Source organism: Poecile atricapillus, chromosome Z (genome assembly GCF_030490865.1).
Source record: "Poecile atricapillus isolate bPoeAtr1 chromosome Z, bPoeAtr1.hap1, whole genome shotgun sequence".
NCBI lineage: Eukaryota > Metazoa > Chordata > Aves > Passeriformes > Paridae > Poecile > Poecile atricapillus.
Window position 1 is genome coordinate 132335693 of NC_081289.1, and position 19971 is coordinate 132355663.

At 39.5% G+C, this 19971-nt stretch overlaps 1 protein-coding gene across 1 annotated transcript in view; it reads left to right on the forward strand.

Annotated features, from left to right (window-relative positions):
* OXCT1 (3-oxoacid CoA-transferase 1) overlaps window positions 1-19971 on the forward strand; it is an 85588-nt gene that overhangs the window by 54879 nt on the left and 10738 nt on the right. The window contains exons 14-15 of the mRNA XM_058864832.1: window positions 12722-12811; window positions 18496-18576. Coding sequence (XP_058720815.1) covers window positions 12722-12811; window positions 18496-18576 — 171 coding nt within the window. The remainder of the gene's footprint in view (window positions 1-12721; window positions 12812-18495; window positions 18577-19971) is intronic.

Sequence of the window (19971 nt, forward strand, 5' to 3'; positions counted from 1 at the left end):
ACTTGCACTTATTATTAGGAACTGAGCTGAGGAAGTCTCATTGCAGTAATTACAGCCCTTTCTTTGCTCTTATCTGCTGACTTTTAATGGAGAGAAAAATCCCGTGAGTAAAGGAAGGAGAGGGTGTGAATATTTTAAGCACATGTAGTAAACAATGCTGTTTCCTTAGGCAGAAGTTACTTCCTAAACACTGGCATTTATTGGTAATTTTATTCCATTAAGCACTACTACTTAATGGCTTTTTGTCTTCCTCACTTTGGTATTTCTCCAATTAACAAGAGGGCATCTGAGGAGGGAAAGGAGAAGGAGGCAAATTTCTGTGAATCCCCTGGGAACAGAATGCAGTTGTGAGAAGCCAAAAGAGGCTGAAGAGAAACACATGGAGTAAGGCAGATTGGCCAGAACAGATAGCCCATAGCTGCTGGTTGCTACTGGATGGAGCCACACTTCATTTCATGAGCACAGGACACTTGTGAGACAGCACAGGGCAGCTTCTTGGCATGTACATGAAGCTACACAGAGCAGCAGCATGTCTCACATGTATTTTTAAAAGTTGTATGATTGACTGCACATACCCTTGCATGTATTTGCTTTGTTTTGGTTACTTTCAACTAGTGTATTTTTGAAACCCTAAGAATAGATGCATTTATGAAACAGTTTCTGCTGCCCTTCTGCCAGGGCCAAGTTTACTACAAAGTACTACACCTGCAGCTTGCACAAAGCAGTGCTTTGTTTTCCCAGTCCTTCCCAAGAGAAGGCACGCAACTATGATGGTTGTTGTGATGTGTATCAGAGGCTGGACATAGGTCAAAACAAAACACCAGAACTTCTGCCATGTTCCCATGTGACATCAAAGCCTCTGTCTTTTTCTGAACAACCCATAATATTAAACAACCCTGATATGACTACTGATACAGCTGACTCTCTGTACCAGCAGAAAAAGCACAGAAACAATAGTGGAGGGTCCCTGCAGCTGGAAGTTGATGAATCTGAAAGCACAAAATGGATGAAATCTCTTTTTGACATCAGATATATCAAAATATATCTAATACATCAAAAATATAATTGTAGTAAATCATTACTGAGAAGGTAGTGTACTCAGGTGGACTGCAAGGATGTCATGAGGTTATGTAGGGAGAGTATCAGAAGAGTCAAAGTCCAACTTCATTTGGCTACTGCCATAGAAGATAGTAAAAAGTGCTTCTATAAATGCATCAATAACAAAAGAAGGGCTAATGTAGTTCTCCATCCTTCCTTGGAGGCAGGGAGAGACATAGTGACAAAAGACATGGAAAAGGCTGAAGTACCTTCTTTGTCTTAGTCTTGTATGCTAAGACCAGTTGTCCCCCAGGTACTGAGCCCTCTGAGCTGAAAAACAGGGACAGGGAGCAGGATTAAACCTTCACACTTCAGGGGAACTGGTCACCGACCTGCCGCACTACTAAGACACAGTCTACCGGACCAGGTGGGAGCCACCCTAAGGTTCTGAGGGAACTGGTGAATGTGCTCACTGAGACACTTTCCATCATTTTCCAGCAGTTCTGGTTAACCTGGGAAGTCTCAGGTGACTGGAGATTGGCAGGTGTGATGGCTATGTACAAAAGGGCCAGAAGGAGGATCCAGGGAATTGCAGGTCTGTCAGCCTGTCAGTGTTAGGGAAGATCATGGAATAGATCATCATGAGTGCCATCATGCAGGACCTACAGGACAACCAGGGAATCAGACAGATGTGTTTAGGAAATGCAGTTCCTGCTTGAGAACTTGATCTTCTTCCATGACAGGATGTCTGGAACGGCTGTGTATGTTGTCTACCTGGACTTCAGTAAAGCTTTTGAAATCATTTCCCACAACATTCTTCTGGACAAACTGGCTGCTCATAGCTTGTATGGGGGACAGTTGGCTGGGTAAGGAACTGTGGATGGCTTACTCCAGGGAGTGGCACTGAATGGAGTTACATCCTTCTGGGGCTGGTCGCTGGTAAAGTTCCTCAGGGCTCAGTATTGGCACCAACCCTGCTTAATATCTTCATTGATGATCTGGACGAGGGCATTGAGTGCACCTTCAGTCAGTTTGCAGGTGACACCAAGCTGGGTGGGACTGTTGATCTGCTGGAGGGCAGGAAGAATCTGCAGAGGAATCTGGACAGGCTGGATGGATGGGCTAGAGCCAATGGTGTGAGGTTCAACAAGGTCAAGGGTTGGGCCCTGGTCTTGGGCCACAACAGGCAGGGCCACAGGCTGGGGCGGAGTGGCTGGAAAGCTGTCCAGTTCTGGAATGACTTTGAGGTGCTGGAGCACATCCTCAAAAGAGCAACAAAACTGGTGAAGAGTTTGGAGCACAAATCTTGTGAGGAGCAGCTGAGGGAGCTGGGGGTAGCTCAGCCTTGAGAAAAGGAGGCTCAGTGAACATCTTACCACTCTACAATTCCCTGAAAAGAGGTTGTAGCCAGGTGGGCTCAGCCTATTCTCCCAACAACTGATATTACAAGAGGTAACAGCCTCAAGTTTTTCCAGGAGATTGGATATTAGGAACACTTTCCTTACAAAAAAGGTTGTCAAGCATTGGACCAGATTCTCCAGGGAAGCGTTGGAGTCAGCATACCTGGAGGTATTTAGAAGATGTGTCGATATAGCACTTAATACCCACCATCAAAGAGGACTGAGGACTGGTTAATGAACTGGATTTGTGTGAGTTCACAAGGGCAGACAGGGTATATCCAAAGGTGCAAAAGAAGCTGCCCATCTCCTAAGGCAGGAGGCTCCAAGCCTAGTGTCCAGAAGTTAACAAGCAGCAGCCTCAGAGGTGGTACAGGACCTGACACTATTTAGCATCACTATTCTCTACAAAAAATACAAAAAGAGAAAATAAACTTTTTATGTTCTTCTACCGGAGTCTAAACTCATGTTTAGATTGCTAAAGTAGTGCAGTTAGTTAGCACTAAGAGAAGAAGAGAATGATGTAATTTGTGCAGGAGGTGCAGTTTGGATACATAAATCTGTATCATTCTTTGGAAAAAAAAATCCTTAAATTTTAGATTCAGCAGCCTGAGATTTTAATGCTCTAACTTGGACTAGCCAAACCTAAAGGATTAAAACGTTAAGAATTAAATAAAACTACAAAAAAATTCTAAGCTTTATCAAAGAAGATTATCTGAAAAGAAAAAAATGAGGAAACCCATTCAAATTCAATAATAAATCTTTTAATTTACAGTCTGTAGAGATTAGTATAACTTAAGGCATTAAGGATATAATTTTATATATTATTGGTAGTTTTTCTACAGAGCTTCAAAGTACAGATTTTGCACCTCATTAGTTAAGACATTTTTAATGTAAAGGTAAATTGGCAGAGACAGCCTACTCTCTGTGTGCATGAGGGTCTTTTGGTTTTAGTTTTGCATTTAGATATTTGTAGTGCCAAACAAACCTGGAAACAGAGGGCTCCACACTAAGAGTTTTTCTTTTACAAAATTACCATTTTTAATGAAGGAAGAAAGGACACATATTGCTGAATGCATCCCTGAATGCCTGAGAGCACTGTAGATCTTCTCTGAGGAGCCCTACTGCAGCCTGTCACTTTGCTTGGATAGGAGTGTTTTTGCACAAGGCATATTTTCATTTTGAATCCCATTGTCTAGTTACTCTCCTAGTTCTCCTAGAATATCTGTGGCACTGACTGCATAAAACGTTTTTTTGTTTCAAGCTGTACAGCATTGAAAGAAAAGTATTTTACCTATTAACTATAAAATGTGTGAATGGCTGCAGATGGGCTAAAATCTGTATGAATAGAAAATATGCAAGTTAAATATGCTCAATGATTTGGTTTCTCTCAGTAATATCAAGTTGTCTGATGTCTAGGACTACAGAAGTAGGGCTATGTAGTTCAACAGAGGAGAAGGATGGGACTTGCAGTTACCCAGAGTCTTCTTGGAAATCTACTTTTCAATGGGACATGGTTTAGTATGAAGATGTATTAAGTTTTTGCAGACACACATCTTGAAATTGCACCTACAGTAGTGTATCAGCACACTGCTTATCTCCCAACAAACATGTGCCTGAAAGCCCTGCAGAGCCTTTGCAACACAAAATTATCACTATTGCAGAAGTCCTGCAGCCAAAGAGGAGAAACTGAGTGTATTATGTTGGCTCTACTTCTTCCACCTTTTTGAGGGCTTTTTCTACCAATTTTCTTCATGTTTATTTCTCTTCAGACTGCATGGAAGGAATGTAGGAGCTCCCTATTGGTATTTTATTCATACTCTTAAATTTTCAGAGTGGGAAGTGGCAGCTCTGCTTTCTGTATAATGAGAGCAGCTGAAGAAATTCTGCCTGTCTCAAAAATACAAGCATATGTCAAAGGACTTCTGATCTGTGGGTTAGTGGTGAGAACTGTTACTATGATATGGAACCATCACTTTCAAGTGAGACTAGTATTATGTTGGCAGTAAAATTTAATTACTGCATGCTATGCTGTGTGTTTTGGAAATGGTATGCAAAGGTAAATGGACAGCTTAATTGTCCCATTACACTGAAAAGCAAATCATCAAAATTCATCACTGTAAAGCAAATCCATTTCAATGAAGTGTGTCACAGACTGTTTTGCATTGCTCCTGAGATGCAGCTTCTCAGTGTATTCATTTGAATTTTACTCTGTCATTCAAACCTGTTGCCAATGGTTATTTCAAGTTAGGTTCATGGGAGAAAAAAGGAATGAAATTTTCCCAAGTTTCTTTGCACTTGTTTCATGCAGCCTTAATTTTCTGATTATGGAAAATAAAAATATAAATATAGTTAGTGCACATATTTGTGTATGTTAAATTTTAGGGAAGAGTTATTATTATATTTTGCCAAAAAAAGAAGTAATTCAAGAACTTACACTCCATTCTTTCAGAAATTAGACTTACTTTTTAATTTTGCTTTTCACTATGTGTTTGTGTGTGTCTTAGGAGATAAGATTCTTCAACACCAGGCTGTTTCTTGTATGGCAAAACCATACAACTAGGGCTTTTTAGTATCTTTAAAAATAAAATACCTTTACCCTGTTGTGCATGTAGAGTGTGCTTAGTTTCATTGTATTCTGCCAGTATTAACTTTGTTGTGTTGCATTACCAACTCCTCTGATTGAAAAAATCCTGTTAATGACTTCCCAGGTTTTTTTCTCAGAGTAAAATCTAATCTAGCTGTGCTAGTTGACAGTATAAATACAATAATTCTGTAAGTGGGACCTATGTAAGGACATAAAATTGGTGTAAAATAGAACAAGGAAGTATAGTTCCGAATACTTGAGCTTTATCCATCTTTTTTGATACAATCTTCATCCAGTCTTTTTCACTGGAAAAATGGAAAGTGAAATCTGGAAGAGTTGCGACTTTCATTTCAGAATCAACTACAAATATGCCTCTCATTTAAATACACGACAGGATTGTTAGAAATGGGCAAATGATACATCTACATTTTTATGAAGGTAGAGTGGATTTATGCATCTGCATTTTTTTAATATTACCTTCTGCTTGTTTTGGGTTTTTTTCCTAAAACAATGTTTTGAGCTAATATGCACTTTCCCAAACCATCCAGGTGTAAGCCCACAACTGATAAGATTGTTATGTGTGGACCTGATGACCTCCTTTGCTGCGCTGTGCTGTTTGATACTGACCCATCTCTGCTGACAGACAGTGTCTACACAGAGAGGGAGAGCTGTGTGACTGATGTGTGATAGCAGTACTGCAGAGAGGGGCAGAGCCGAGATCTTTGAAGGGGCCTTCAGTTTATCCTTCTGACTGCAGCATTAGCACAACTGATGGATGTGATGGCAGTACCTTGTATCCACTGCATTACCGTAGCTCCTGCTTTTCTCTGCGAAGCTCATACTGTTCCAGTTGCTCTGAATTTTAGTGTCTGTCCCTGGCATGATATAATAATTTTCTTTCATAGGGACACTTTTCATACCTTTTTTCCTTTCATACCTGACACCTCGTCCGTGTCTGTGGCCATGAGAGACAATGCTGACATCTTTAAATTCTTTCCTCTTTCATCCTAGGCATCTTGTTCATGGTCTTCAGGGAGATGCCTGAAAATTGAAGTTGAATGGAAAGCTTGCAGTTTAAAGTAGAAGCACTTGTTATCTTCTGTAAGACTTTTTGAAACAGCAGTTTCACTAACTTTGAACATAGTGTGAGGCACGTGTATTCTTTTATCTAACGGAAGGAAAGAGATATTTCTGACTGAATGGTCTTTGTTTAATATAGTATTAGGGCAGCTGGGAACATGGGAAGCACTCTTAGGAGGGAAGTGGGTTGATTACTTTCCAAGTAGGTGTACATTTTCACCTTGCCTGTGCTTTGATATTCAGTTTTAAATGGAATTATTCCAGATGCATTTACCACTGACAAGTTTTCATTGTTTCTTGAACTCATCATTAGCATCTCCTCTGCTGCACTGTTGATGCAATACCTGTTCGTCGCAAAAGATCATATTAATTTAACTTAAGCAAAACAGTTCATGTGCCTTTTTTTGTACAATGTTTGGAGTAGTTATAAAATTCAGTTACAGAAGAAAGGTCCTTCCCCCTGGCAACATAGAGGAAGGTTTTAAGGCACCAGCATGGATTCAAGACCCTAATAGTGTTAGAAGGCTCCTGAATTTTTCTCTTTTTTCGCAGCTATCTCTGCTTTATCTGTTTATCTGCTTGGATTTTCTTATAAATTGTTTTCTGCTTGCTATAGCACCTTTCTAGCTTGCTTGAAATACCGTTTAGGCAAAATGTCACATTATCTTGAAAAATGTCTTGATTATCTGACCCACATTGGAGTATTCACAAGTTTCCACTGGAATGCCAGGTTGTCTTGGTTGCCACATGTGACCAAACAAACATAAAGGTTCCTGTTCAGAAATTACTGTTAGGCTAAAGTAATTATAAGAATTCCACTAGTACTGTGTAGATTTATGACCTACACAAAGAAGCAGGAAAGCTGATGATCTCAATTAAAAACCTGAAAGTATCAGGTCCAAAATTTCCATGTCTTGAACTCCAGAATTATTTGGAGTGAGACTTAGAAAAAACAGATGAAAGCACAATGGGAAAAGGAGAATTCCCATCTTGTATTGTAACTGAGAAGCTGCAAGGAAATTGGCAGCTTGTGTCTGTTCTATACCCAACTCTCTGTATAAATAACTGCCAACAGTGGACCTCCCAGAAATGCACAGCTAATTCAAAAATCTTTTATTCTTACTTCAAGCTCTGTCTGATGAAATTTTTATAACGGGTTTTATAACGGTGCTTCAGATTACTAGTGCTCTACCACCACATTAAGTCTTTCTTTCTGAAAGGTTTCTTAAGCTAGCAGCACCACTGAAATTAAAAACTAACAAAAATCATCTTAAATATATAAACGGAGGGAGCAGGGTAGGGCAAAAATGAGTGAAGTTTCTTTTTGGAATGTCATGGTTTTAAAGCATTAGCTAAAAAAAAAAAATCACTAGAAAACCTACTCATTTCTTGCTGTGAGATATGGATTAGGAGAAGGGCAAAACAGGCTTAAAACTTAAAAGGAATAAAGAAAGTTTATTAACAAAACTACAAGATTAAGAAACCAGAATAAAACCTCCAGAAACCCTTTTTCCCCACAACCCAACCATTCCCATGTTTAATTGACAACATAGAGACAAAACCTGGTGGTTAAAACAGTCCCAACTTTGCTATAGTCTTTTCATCAGTCTTTGTAGATAAAAAGAAGTTCTCTTTTGTCAGTCTATGGAGTTTTTCACAAGAAAACCATTTTCTCATGGCTTTCCATTTTTCTGATGCCAGCTGCCTGGCAAACACTGCCATCAGTCCTTTCCTCCCATTTCACATCACTCTGAGGTGTGTTTGTGGGCCATGATTCAAGGGGTGTCATTTTAAAGTTGAGTTATTCTGAGGCAAAAATTCTCTTCATCTGTCTGTGTAATCATCTCTGGAAACAGAAGTTTTCTCGTTGTCCCTGAAGGGCCACAAATCTTCAACAGCTCTCATTTCATTTTTCTGTTCCAGCATCTCATAAGATCACAGCTACTTCACCATTTGCTTAGATCGACACTTTGAAATACCCTATTCTCCCAAAATACTCTGTCATTAATTAATGGAGTTTTTTCAGAACACTACTGTCCATCTCCATAGCTTTAACAAAAGAGTATTTTAGCTTATTAGTGCATCTCCTTATTCTGTCCCCATCTGAGGCTTAATTCCTTTCTTCACTGTCTTTGGTAGTTTATGTTGTCTCTCTACATGTTGATCACTCTCTCGTCCCCTCTCTCTGGAGAAAGGATTAATCTGCAGGTCTCATCTGGTTAGTGAAAGGGTTAAAGTCTTGCGCAGCTTTTGTGGATGCTCATATGATCTCTGCCAGGGCAGCGGCTGGGGCTGTTTGCAATGGAAGATTTTTTGGTGGCTGTGCTGGGGGAGTGTGGCCAGCACTCAGAGGCAGCACGCTACGAGCCAGTGGCTTCCCTCCCCCTACTCAGCAGTCTCTGGTGAAAGCCAGCAGCAGCAGAAATTCCAGCCAAGCCAGGAACTGGCGTGGCCTGGCAGAGCTGCTGTACAAGGCTCAGTGAGCTCCCTGAGGGGGCTCAGCCCTTCTGGGAAAGGGCTCCTGCCACTTCACAGTCTCCATCCTCCCCGGGAACCGCAGATCTCTGGCCAGACCCACTCCCCCTGCTGCCTTGTCCAGCCTGGGCAGGAGGAGGCTGAACCGGAGCCCTGTTATCTCTTCAAAGCTGGAAACCAAAGAGAAAGAGAAATTCCAAGGCTTAGAGTTTAAAAGGGGGGGGGGAGGCGGGGGGGGGGGGGGGTGTTCACAGGTTGATCTCACTTTTCAATGGTCAAAACTACTGTCAGTTCTCAGAAATGGCCAGTTATTGGCCAGGAGAAAAAACTCACATCAGCCTCCAGCAGTCTTAACTTCCTTAGCTGTTTCCCTTTGTTTCTTAAATGCCAATCTATCACATGGAATCATCTTAGTCTTGAATACTTTAATTCAAATTTAGCATGCAGCTGCCCCCAGTATGGTGTGGAGGAAAATCTAAGTTGTGGTAGTCCGGTAGGTGCATTGAGAGCAATGTAAGTTTTTTATGCTTTGGATATTCCTCAAAATAAAAGCATGTAATTACTTGGCTAGTTGCATTTGATGCTGAAGTGATTTGCTTTACCAGGCACCACCCTATAGTGATGAATATGTTTTCCTAAAGAGGAAGAGCAGATGAAGCAATTTAAGATCCCAAAGCCCTTCCCTTCAGCGTTTTCCTCTTTCTTCACACATAAAAGGATAATGTCTCTTCTCTCAATTCTGTATGACAGCCTCTTTAGCAGTACATTTGTTGTTGACCTTCATCAGCACTTAGTTCCTCAGGAATTTACTTGTTGCTGTAGGTCTTTTGTAGTTAATAGAATGAAAAGACCTGGAAAATGAGCAAATGGCTTTATCAGGATAGATGTATTGATAGCTTGATCCTCAATGCAAACGTATTCTGAGTTACTCTGGAGATAATATGTCATCTTCAGCTTCTCTGCATTATCTTGTCATGGAATTTCTGGCAGGCAGGTTAGAGGTCACTGCAGTCTCTGTGAGAGCTGTGTTTTTCCAGGCAGGATGGAGAGTGATCTTAGCAGTGCCAGGAAGTTAAGGACAGAGATAAATCTTTTTCACATTTGTATTTGCAAAGAATTTAGTAGTAATGATAATTTATGTGATAAATATTAAATATTAGTCTGACTGAACAATGCCAAAGGGCTTGTTTACAGACTTAGGAAGATGTGATTTATTCTTCACTGTGCCAACAATAGGAAAATAAGAATATTTTTGTGTGTGTTCATACAGGTGTTGTGGTTTGACATTGGCCAAACACCAGGCACCCACAAGAGTTGCTCACTCACCTTCCCCTGCCACAGCTGGGCAGAGGAGAAAAAAGGGGAAAAAAATGAATGTGGGGTTCATGAGTGAGATAAGGACCAGGAGAAAACATTTCAAGGGCAAAACAGGCTTAATGTTAAGTTGCAAAGTGAAATTTATTACTAGCAGTGTCAGAGGAGGATAATGAGAAGTAAGGTAAGCCCTTGAAACACCATTTTCCCCCCAGCCGATCTGTTTTTCCCAACAGTGCAGAGAAAATTCAGGCATGGGAGTTTTGGTCAGTTCATCACCAAGATTTTCTTTGGCTGCTCTGGGAGAGGAGTCCTTCCCGTGAGGCTGTGGGGTCCCTCCCACAGGAGACAGTTCTCTGTGAACTTCCCTGGCGTGGGTCTACTCTCACGAGAACAGCCAAACCTCACCTGCTGCAAACGTGAGTCCCTCCCATGGGCAGACAGTCCTCCCAAAACTGCTGTGATGTGGCTCTCTTCCCATGGGGTGCAGTCTTCCACAGACAGGCTGGGTCTTCCCACTGGGTGTTCACTGGATCACAGCCTCCTCCAGGCATCCACCTGCTCCAGTGTGGGCACCTTCCCCAGGGCTGCAGGTGAATCTCTGCATCCCCTGTGGTTCCCCATGGGCTGTGGGTGGATCTCTGCATCCCCCATGGTTTGCCATGGGCTGCAGGTGGATCTCTGCATTCCCTCCCCTTGGATCCCCAGGGACTGCAGGGGCACAGCTGCTTCACCATGGTCTCACCACGGCTGCAGAGGAATCTCGGCTCCAGTGCCTGGAGCACCTCCTGCCCTTCCTTCTTCTTTGACCTTGGCATCTCCATGTTGTTTTCCTCACATGTTCTCATCTCCTCCTCCTCTCTGACTAGAAGCTGAAACCTTGTGACTTTGTTTTGATTTTCTTAAATGTCATCACAGAGGTGTTACCAGCCTCTCTCATTGGCCCAGCTTTGCCCAGAAGCATGTCCTTCTTCAGAACCATCAGGGTTTGACTCTGCTGGACATGGTGGAAGCTTCCAGCAGCTTCTCACCGGAAGCATCTTTGTGGTCTCCCTGCTACCTAAAACCAATACAACTGCCTTCATTACATAAGAGACCAGAATGATCTAGAGACTTAATGAGTAGCTGGCCTGGCAGTTTAATGAGATAAGTCTCTTCCGTATGTTTTTTGTCATGGACCATAGGTACTGATACTTGTAAAGTGTTGAATCACATAAATGATAAAAGGAAACACAAGAGAAAAGCTTTGTACTAGGAAGTTTTCTAGGCATTTAAACATAAACTTTTAGGTTTTATATCTGTAACGGTAAATGCATTACTGTCCACATAACCACTCGAAGGCAAGTGCAAGCCATGAGGAGCAGAAATTAATTTATTTTAATCTGTAAAATTGACAGAATCACAGAATCAGAATATTCTGAGGGACTCACAAGGATCATCAAAATCTAACTCCTGGCCCTGTGCAGCACCGTGCCCAGGAGTCACACCATGTGCCTGGAGCATTGTCCAAAAGCTTCTTGAGCTCTGTCAAGCTGGTGCTGTGACTGCTTCCTTGGGAGTCTGTTCCAGTGCCCTGGGTGAAAACCACCTTCTGGGTGAAAAACCCTTTTCTGATAGCCAACTGAAACCTCCCCTGGCACAACTTCAGGCCATTCCCTTGGGTCCTGTCACTTGTCACCCCAGAGAAGAGATCTGTGCCTGCCCCTCCTCTTCCCCTATAGAGGAAGTTGTAACTGCAGTAAGGTCTCCCCTCCTATTCTCCAGGCTGACCTGATCTCAGCCACTCCTTACATGGCCTCCCCTCAAGGCCCTTCACCATCCTCGTTGCCCTCCTTGTATCACGTTTCCTACTAACCTCTCTTCCACTCTGCTTTTTTTCCTGCTTGGTAACTCTGGATTGGTATGTGAGGCTGTTGCCATCTTTGGTTATTGGAGTCTAGTGCTTGTTCAAAAACGATTGCTCTGCTAATACTCATAGAACTGCCTGTCAGTAGTGTGTCATGTCTGGACCTCTTTATCTTCCAAGATCAGAGGCATCCAGTTTAAGGTAATGGAAGCAGGCAGGATTGAATGCCATAGCACTACGGAAAATAAAAATAGAGGTAGCTGAACACCAAGCCACAAGACACCTGCTTTGATAACATCTTCAACTGTAACACACTTTAAGAGAAGAATGAGTCCAGAGGCTGAAAGCATTGCTTGTTTTGAGGGACAAACAGAAGTGAATACTGAGCCATATTTATATATTTGCCCATACTCTGAAAGGACCTCTGCAGACATCTGGAATAGAACAAAAACAATTGGTTTATGCTGATAGAGTGATACAAGAGACTTTCTAAACTGTCAGGTGGATTATACAGTGTTCAGATGTTCTTGTTGCTGAATTTCATAAGTAGAGATTTCTTTTGAGGAAGCAGTGAGATTTCCATCAACAGGAAGATGTACACTTTGCTTTTCAAGGGACCAAATCATTGGAACTAAATTCATTGCTCCTCAGTGTCAGTGCTTCCACTAAGCCAGTGATACTACTAAGATTTTGGCTACACCCCAGGGAAACAGCCATGGCAGTGGCTCTCCTCATTCTACTCATCACTCTTCTCCTGTTTGCATCATATAGAGCCAAGAATGAGACAGCTCTTTTTATTCTGTTGGTGTTTGAATACTGTGGTCATGAAATAGGTGAGTTTTCAAAACAGGAAAATTTGGATATCTAGTGCTGTCACTTGCAGCCACAGTATTATATTTTAAATTAATTATAGTAATAATAATTGTAATAGTAATAATAATAATGATAATAAATATTGCATTTTCATTAAAAATTTCATTGTAGGGTAAGATGGTGAAAGGAATGGGGGGTGCCATGGACCTGGTATCCAGTGCACAGACCAAAGTGGTTGTCACCATGGAGCACTCAGCAAAGGTAAGGCTCTTCCACTTCTTTCTAAATCATGTTTTGCGCTGCACAAAAGACAAAAGATAACAGGGAAAAAAAGGAATATTCATTCTGCCACTTTGTGAGGATTTGACAGTTTTGCTGTTAGTTATTATGGTGATGCAACTGGAGGCTAGGTTAATATGGTTCCTTTCCTCTTGTAAGTGGACCATGAGAAAAAAAATTAAACATTCACTTCATGTTTAAAAGCTGCACACATTTTTGTAGCTATTCCATGCAAATTTGATGGGGGTGGCCATTGCCAAAGCTATAGTAGATGCTACACTACTCTTTGCCTCAGAATAATTTGAAAAAATCTCAAGGTTTCTCATGGTTAAATACTTGTTATGATGGAAAGATATTTACCTTTGAAGTTGCCAGTCAAATTGGTGCTGACGGCTTAATAGAATATATTTTTTGGCATGATGAGATGCAGACTTCCTTACATCATAATGTGTGAGTGGTTAATCTAGAGACGACTTTGTGGGGGCAGTGATATAGATATATGCTCTAGATAGAAATTCACCCAAAATATCACAGGAAGCTTTTAATTTGAAACTTCTAACACAGGAGAAAAAAATGTACTGAAGGACAAAAATCTCTGTCCTGAATGTTTAAAAATTTACTTTTTGATTAACTTTTGTGTTTCTATTATTCCAAATTTATTATGTCTCAACAATAATTAATTTTGTATTCTTCGAAGTAATATCTCTTGTCAGAATTTGCATGGTAAACTATAGTAAATATGTAAATATGAGAGTAAATCTATTAACAGTTGTGTGTTTTTTTAATGATTTAATTAATTTAATTTTAATGATTTTAATTTGAAGAATTAATTTTCACTTGAAAATAAAAACAACATATATTGAAAAAGATAGTAGTTTCACAATTTATACTAAACTGTGATCTCAAGGGGCACATTTTGAGTAGCAGGGCTGAGTTTAACCTGACAGTTTTCATATTCGTATGCATAAATAAATAAATGAAAGTATAAAATGAATTCTCTAGGAATCTTTATGACTTTCATCACTATCACACAGTCCCCTAAAAACTGTAGTAACATAGGGAGTTATCCATTTGCTCAGACATACTTCAGGTATTAATGTGATCTGAATAAATATTTATGTTAAATGTCTACTTAGTGTGGAATTAGGTTGAGGCTTAGAGTGCACACACAATATAATTATTCAAACCCATTTTTCTTATAAAGCTACTATTGCTAAAATATTTTTCCAAAACAGTGTTTGGAAATTGTTTGCTGGGTGTAGGAGTCTAGAAATGCAGGAACATTTCTCTGTCTATGTGGTTCTTTAAAGAGTACATCAATTGTATATAATACTGATAAAAAGGCTTCCAAATATCCCTGAATAAGCCAGAGTTTGTAGGAGATTGAATAAGAAGTAGAAAAATAGTTTTTTTGACACAGAGGTGAAAGTATAAGTTTTAAGAGGGTTCCACACATGGAGTAAAGATGGAGGAAAAAGGGTGTAGTTTTTAGTCCTTCTTCTTCCTCCTTCTCCATGCTTCTGCAGTTTATAAAAGCACAGAATATAATTGGTTTAGAGTTAGTCGCACTTTTAATTACGTGAGTAGATATAGAAAACTTATTTGTTGAAATATGATAACAATACACGTGTCTGTAGTTAATAGGATAAAAGTTAGTATAAGAGTGAAAAGGCTGCGTGGTTCGGGGCCATTTTGTATCATTAGAACAAGATGAGCCAGGCTGTGGTGATTTAAGCTTGTGCAGTTAGTCTGGATGGACCTGCCAAGTTTTGTAAAGATCCTTTAATAAACCCGAGAAATCAGAACCTAATGAGTCCGGGAGCTTTCTTCGAGTGACGAGAACTGAGATAAGTGGAACTCCCCATGAGGGAGGATCCCGGAAGAATTCAGCCCAGAGGAGGCTGGGGAATTAGAGAAAGACTGTATCTACAGAGAATTCAGCCCAGAGGAGGCTGGGAGTTAGAGAAAAACTGTATCTAAAGAGAATTCAGCCCAGAGGAGGCTGGGGGACTATAGAGAGCTGTATCTACAGAGAATTCAGCCCAGAGGAGGCTGGGAGACTATAGAAAGTTAAATCCACAGAGAACAGAGCCCAAAGGAGGCAAAGAAAAGAGAGACAGAGGTAACAGCTGGGTAGTTTTTGTTTTGTCTGTAGGAGTACTGAAACAGGAAAAGAATGAAGACAGAGATAGGTTCACTGTTTTGAACTGGTCAGGCAGAGAATTATTTATTTGGCATATGTATACCTACTTTGGGTACTTGTGTGCATGGTGTGCCTGGCATGCACTTCTGGAGAGCCAGTTACAGGTTTTCATTAATTATTTCTTCTGGTTTTGTATGAAGGCACTGCCAAATTAACAATATGCAATATTTTTATTTTATTCTTCTTTTAAAATGGCACCTTTTCCTCTTACCTAGGCTTTTTCTGGGGTCTTCATAGCGATTCTTGCTTGGTCAGATATGAAGATGATGTCATGTAGAAATCTAGTGCTTAGAGATCAAAAATGATGTTAGAGTTTTCAGGTGCACTTCCTTTATTTTGTTTTTAAATAGCCAAGTAAATATAGCACCCATGAGGCCACTTCTGAAAGTGAGAAGCGTTTTGCTGGGAGTGACTATATCTTCCAGAGCTGATTTTCTATTCATGGGTTTTCAATTCTTTACACCGCGTATTTTATTGAAAACTTACTGTATCTGAATGTCTGATCAGAGGAGCAATCCTTCATCCTGCTCGAAGTCCAGTGTGCTATTGAGTGAAAGAGCAAGGCTGCATGTACTGAGACAGTCTCTTGTGTTTGGTGGCTCTTTAGTAACGGGAAGTTTCTGTAATCTTATTCTCCAAATAAACAGGAAATCTACCATCAGACATGAAAATTTCCTGTAAATCAACAGCAGTCAGGATTTGATGAATGGAAATACAGTGGAAGACATAGGGTATGGGCAATGCCTTCAACGGACATGTTCAAGAGGTGCTGCAAGTGGTAGTTCTTGTGCTAGTTTTGTATGATTTATGATCTTGTGAAGGATCTTCTAATCCTTTTCAAGTTTGGTTGCTTGTTATCTTTTAATAATAGGAATGGCTGGTGAAACATTAAAGTAAATTTTCTAAGAGTTTAATAGCCCATCTTTCAGTACATATGTTGCAGCTTTTTAACATAGAAATAGGCTGAGTCCTTGCAGCAGAGGCAGAATATAATTTACACTAAATTACGATGGTGGAACTAGTAGCTGTTTTACTACTCATAAATACTCAAGGAATTCTACTCTATTAAAACTCTGATATGAAGTATGTTAAAAATATAAACAAATCTGCTCAGTCCCAAGTTAATTACATTTTAAATTACTTAAGTCTTTACATGTAATGAAAACCAAGATGTACAGAAGATACATGAGAAAACATGAAATCGGCTTTATAGAAGAATTTTCAGTTTAAGAACTGCTTTTGAGGAAGGGTAAGAGACAAGTACACAAAATGATGAGGGAATGGAGAAGGTAGATGCAGAATTGCCGCTGCCTCATTAATTAAGTAGGGATAACTGACTGAGAAGTTGAAACAAGAACACTTTCCAGAGCCAGCTAATGAAGTTGTAGATGATAGCAGAATGATGCAAAAATCTCAAGGAATTAAGTCTATATAGAAGGAGCTAAACTATTTTATGAGGATGAGTTCATCAATGACAAATTAAATACCTCTGCCTGGAAGCAGTCTCTGCCTCAGAAAATCTGTGCATTATAGCATATCAGGAACCAAGAGGGCATATCTACTGAAGAATATTTCAATTTTTACTCTATATGTTTAGGCCACTGAAAGACACTTAGCAAATGGACCTTATGTCAAATCCATTAGTTTTTCTTAATGTATTTTTTGCTAAATTACCTCTTCTTTCATAGGCATGAAGAAAAGAATAATAGAATATAAGCTTGTTATTTAACATCTAAACAGTCCCTGTGCATTTGTGTCTAATTTGCTAAGTACTGCCTGAGAGAATTAGAAGTCAGGTTCTTAGCCCCATACCACCACTGACATGTTTTGCAAAACACAGTAGAGGGCTGGTAATTGTTCCATTTGGGAACAATTGTCTGGTTATTGTTGTGAAATGAGTTGTCTACACTGTTCAGAAAAACAGAATGGAGACTGGTTTTAAGCACTTGATTTGGATATGACTGAAACATGGAACTCTGAATTGAAAACTCCTTTGTCATACTGTGAAAAGTTCTGGTTTTAAAGTGTTGTGGAAGACTAAGGACATTTTTGTTCTTCAACAGCAGGAGTTTTTATTTAAAGCAGACTGGAACACCTAAGGTTTTATGTATCTACACAATAGTCTTTTCCTTTTTCTGAACAAATCCTGAATAAATCTGAATAAATTCAGATGGTAAAAATCATGCAGCTCCATTTAAATCCCTCTTCTTACAGTGCCCCAATGGATATCTTTCAAAAGTCACAGTATTATTTAGGGTGAAAAAGGCCTCTAAGATCATTGAGTCCAACCTTTGAAAAGATCAGGAAATGCATTTCATCTTTAAGGCTAGCATGTAATACAATAATCTTCAACTCAAGTGTTAAGAAGCTCAAATGTATCAGTTCTCAGGGTCACAGGAGCCAGTCAACCTGTCACCTCTGTTAAGTCCATACCTTTCAACCTCAATTAGGTACCATGAAGAGACACTTCATTTCACAGGACTGAAAAGTGTATCCAATATGTTACTGAAGATATACAAATAGCACAGATTAATCTTGGCTCAGGCAAATTGCACAAGGATTTTCTCAAGATGAACAGGATATAAGTAGATCAATTGAAAGTAACTAGAATGAAGAAATAGTTCCTCACAGAGAAAGATAAATTCAAAGTCACATGGATTGCTCATTGTGTTATCACTCAGGAGTCAAACTGGCTGTAAGATGGCCCCTGATTAAGCCTTAAGGTAAACTGATGATTCTAAATAGTGAAATGAGACGTTATACTCTGAGAGTTTTGAAATGCGTAACTGATAATTGATAATTAGACAGAATAATAAAAGCATGGGGTAACAGCAGAAGTGTGCACTTAATGCTACTTCTGTAAAACACAAATACTGACCAAAAAAAAGTAATGATCCATCTGCCTTATATCTATTCAGAATTCTTGCAGCCTACATTAACTTAGTATAATCTAGAACCATTTTTGAGCTATTATTTTTACAAAATGAAGAAAAAGAAAGGAAAAAAAGACAAGGACTTTCCCAGAGACCATATGGGTAAATAAACTGGATTTACTGTTTTGAGAGAGTGACTGTGCACCTGAACTCTGGGGATTTGAAGTTCCTCTGTGTGTGGCTGATGTGCACATACTGTTTGTGATAAACAATGAGACAGGAAAATATGTTGCCCATAATGTTGTTCCCTAATTGTTGTCCTTCATGTGTCATCAGTGAGGTTTCATGTTTCTCTTGTACTCACGTTGTAGCAGGAAGGGCAGATTATTAAGCAGCATTGTGCAGGACTTCTAAACTCAGGAGTCCGCTCAGTGGCATAGTAAGGTTCTTACCCGTCAGCCATAGAAGTGAGTTTGAAGAGTGTCCTGAGCACATTGAATGTTTAAATAACATTGAATGGCTACAGCTGTGATTTTCATAAACATATTTGAATTTTTTAAAAACTAATATTTTTATATTGTAAAACACAGGGCAATGTCCATAAAATCTTGGAAAAATGCAGTTTACCACTTACCGGGAAACAATGTGTTGACCGCATCATTACAGAAAAGGTAAAGTACTTTTCTTGATTCCTTGTTAATAATTTCTTCCTCTATCCCTAAAAACAGTAGCAAAGTTTAGCAAAAGTGAAGAATATGTTCAGTATCTGTTGTCACCAAAGGGAAAATATGGCCTTGGAGCTCAGATCCAGAGGTCTTGGAGCTCATACTTTTCCTTTAAAAGTTTTGACATCTAGCATACTGAACTGTACCCTTAGCTGCCTTCAGAACAAAGATGCCATATATAACAGGCATGGAAAGTGTGAATTTCCTTTATTTTCAGGAATGCTTTTCCCCCCAAAGTATTTCTGAAAATTTGCTTTGACATGCAGATTTTCAAACATGGCTGTAATCACAGGTAGGGAGGTGAAGGGGCATTGTTGTTTGCTTTTGGTAGGGTTTTTTTTGTTTGTGCTTGTCCTTTTGTTTTTTTTGTTTGTTGTTTTTTTTTCAGCAGAGCACACGTATGCGGGCACACAGTTGGCATCTTCTTTCATGTATATTACACACTGTTTCAGAGAAACCTATGGCTGTAGCAGAGCTTTAGTTCTTTTGTCCTTACTTGATTCCATTCGTGAAGCAATTTATTCTCCAGTGGAAGTACACATGAGCAGTTATACTGCTGCTGCACAAAGTACATTAGTGAATTTTTTCAGCAAAGAATAAGTGACTTAAGGTTTTTTGCTGTAATCATACTCCTTTTATTTTTGTTGTTTACATTTTCCACGACATAGCGTAGTCCCTCTGTGAGCCATCTATCATGCCAAGTAGAATGCCTCAAAGTGCTGATGAAGAATTTGCTTTCTCATGGTGTGATATTGCTAAATCTAAATTATTTTTCTTCACAAAGTAAGGGAAAATATATCAAAATATGGAAATAATACGTTAAAATATGGTATTTGTTTTTAAGTATGGAATTTTTTTAATTAGTCTTCTACCAACTGACCACATACAAATGTAAGGTACAAAGAACATGAGAGGGAACAAGGACTAATAGAAAACAAACGAGTAGAAATGTCTCTAATATGCATCAATTACCAAATCTTGTGCCTTTATTAGGAAATGATACAAATGTGCAACAACATAGTGTTGCAAATTCTATTTCCACACTAGGGTCCTGGAATGTTATTTATGCCCAGCTTCTCTTTTAAGACTTAAAGAAGTTTTCCTTTTCCAGCCTCATAAAAAGCAGTTTCATCTGCCCAGAGGACAAGCAGACTTCAGGACACTTCTGTGATAAGCTTAGGGCTTCACTTTCATTTCAAGTTCAAGCTTTGCCAGTCTTTTGCTACTAAACTTTTATTTTTAGGGAAAATTACTTCAGACCTTATGGTTTCCCTAGCAACTGACTTGCAACCTGTGTATCTCCCTCTGGTAGACACTATTTAAGTGCATATTGTTTTACAG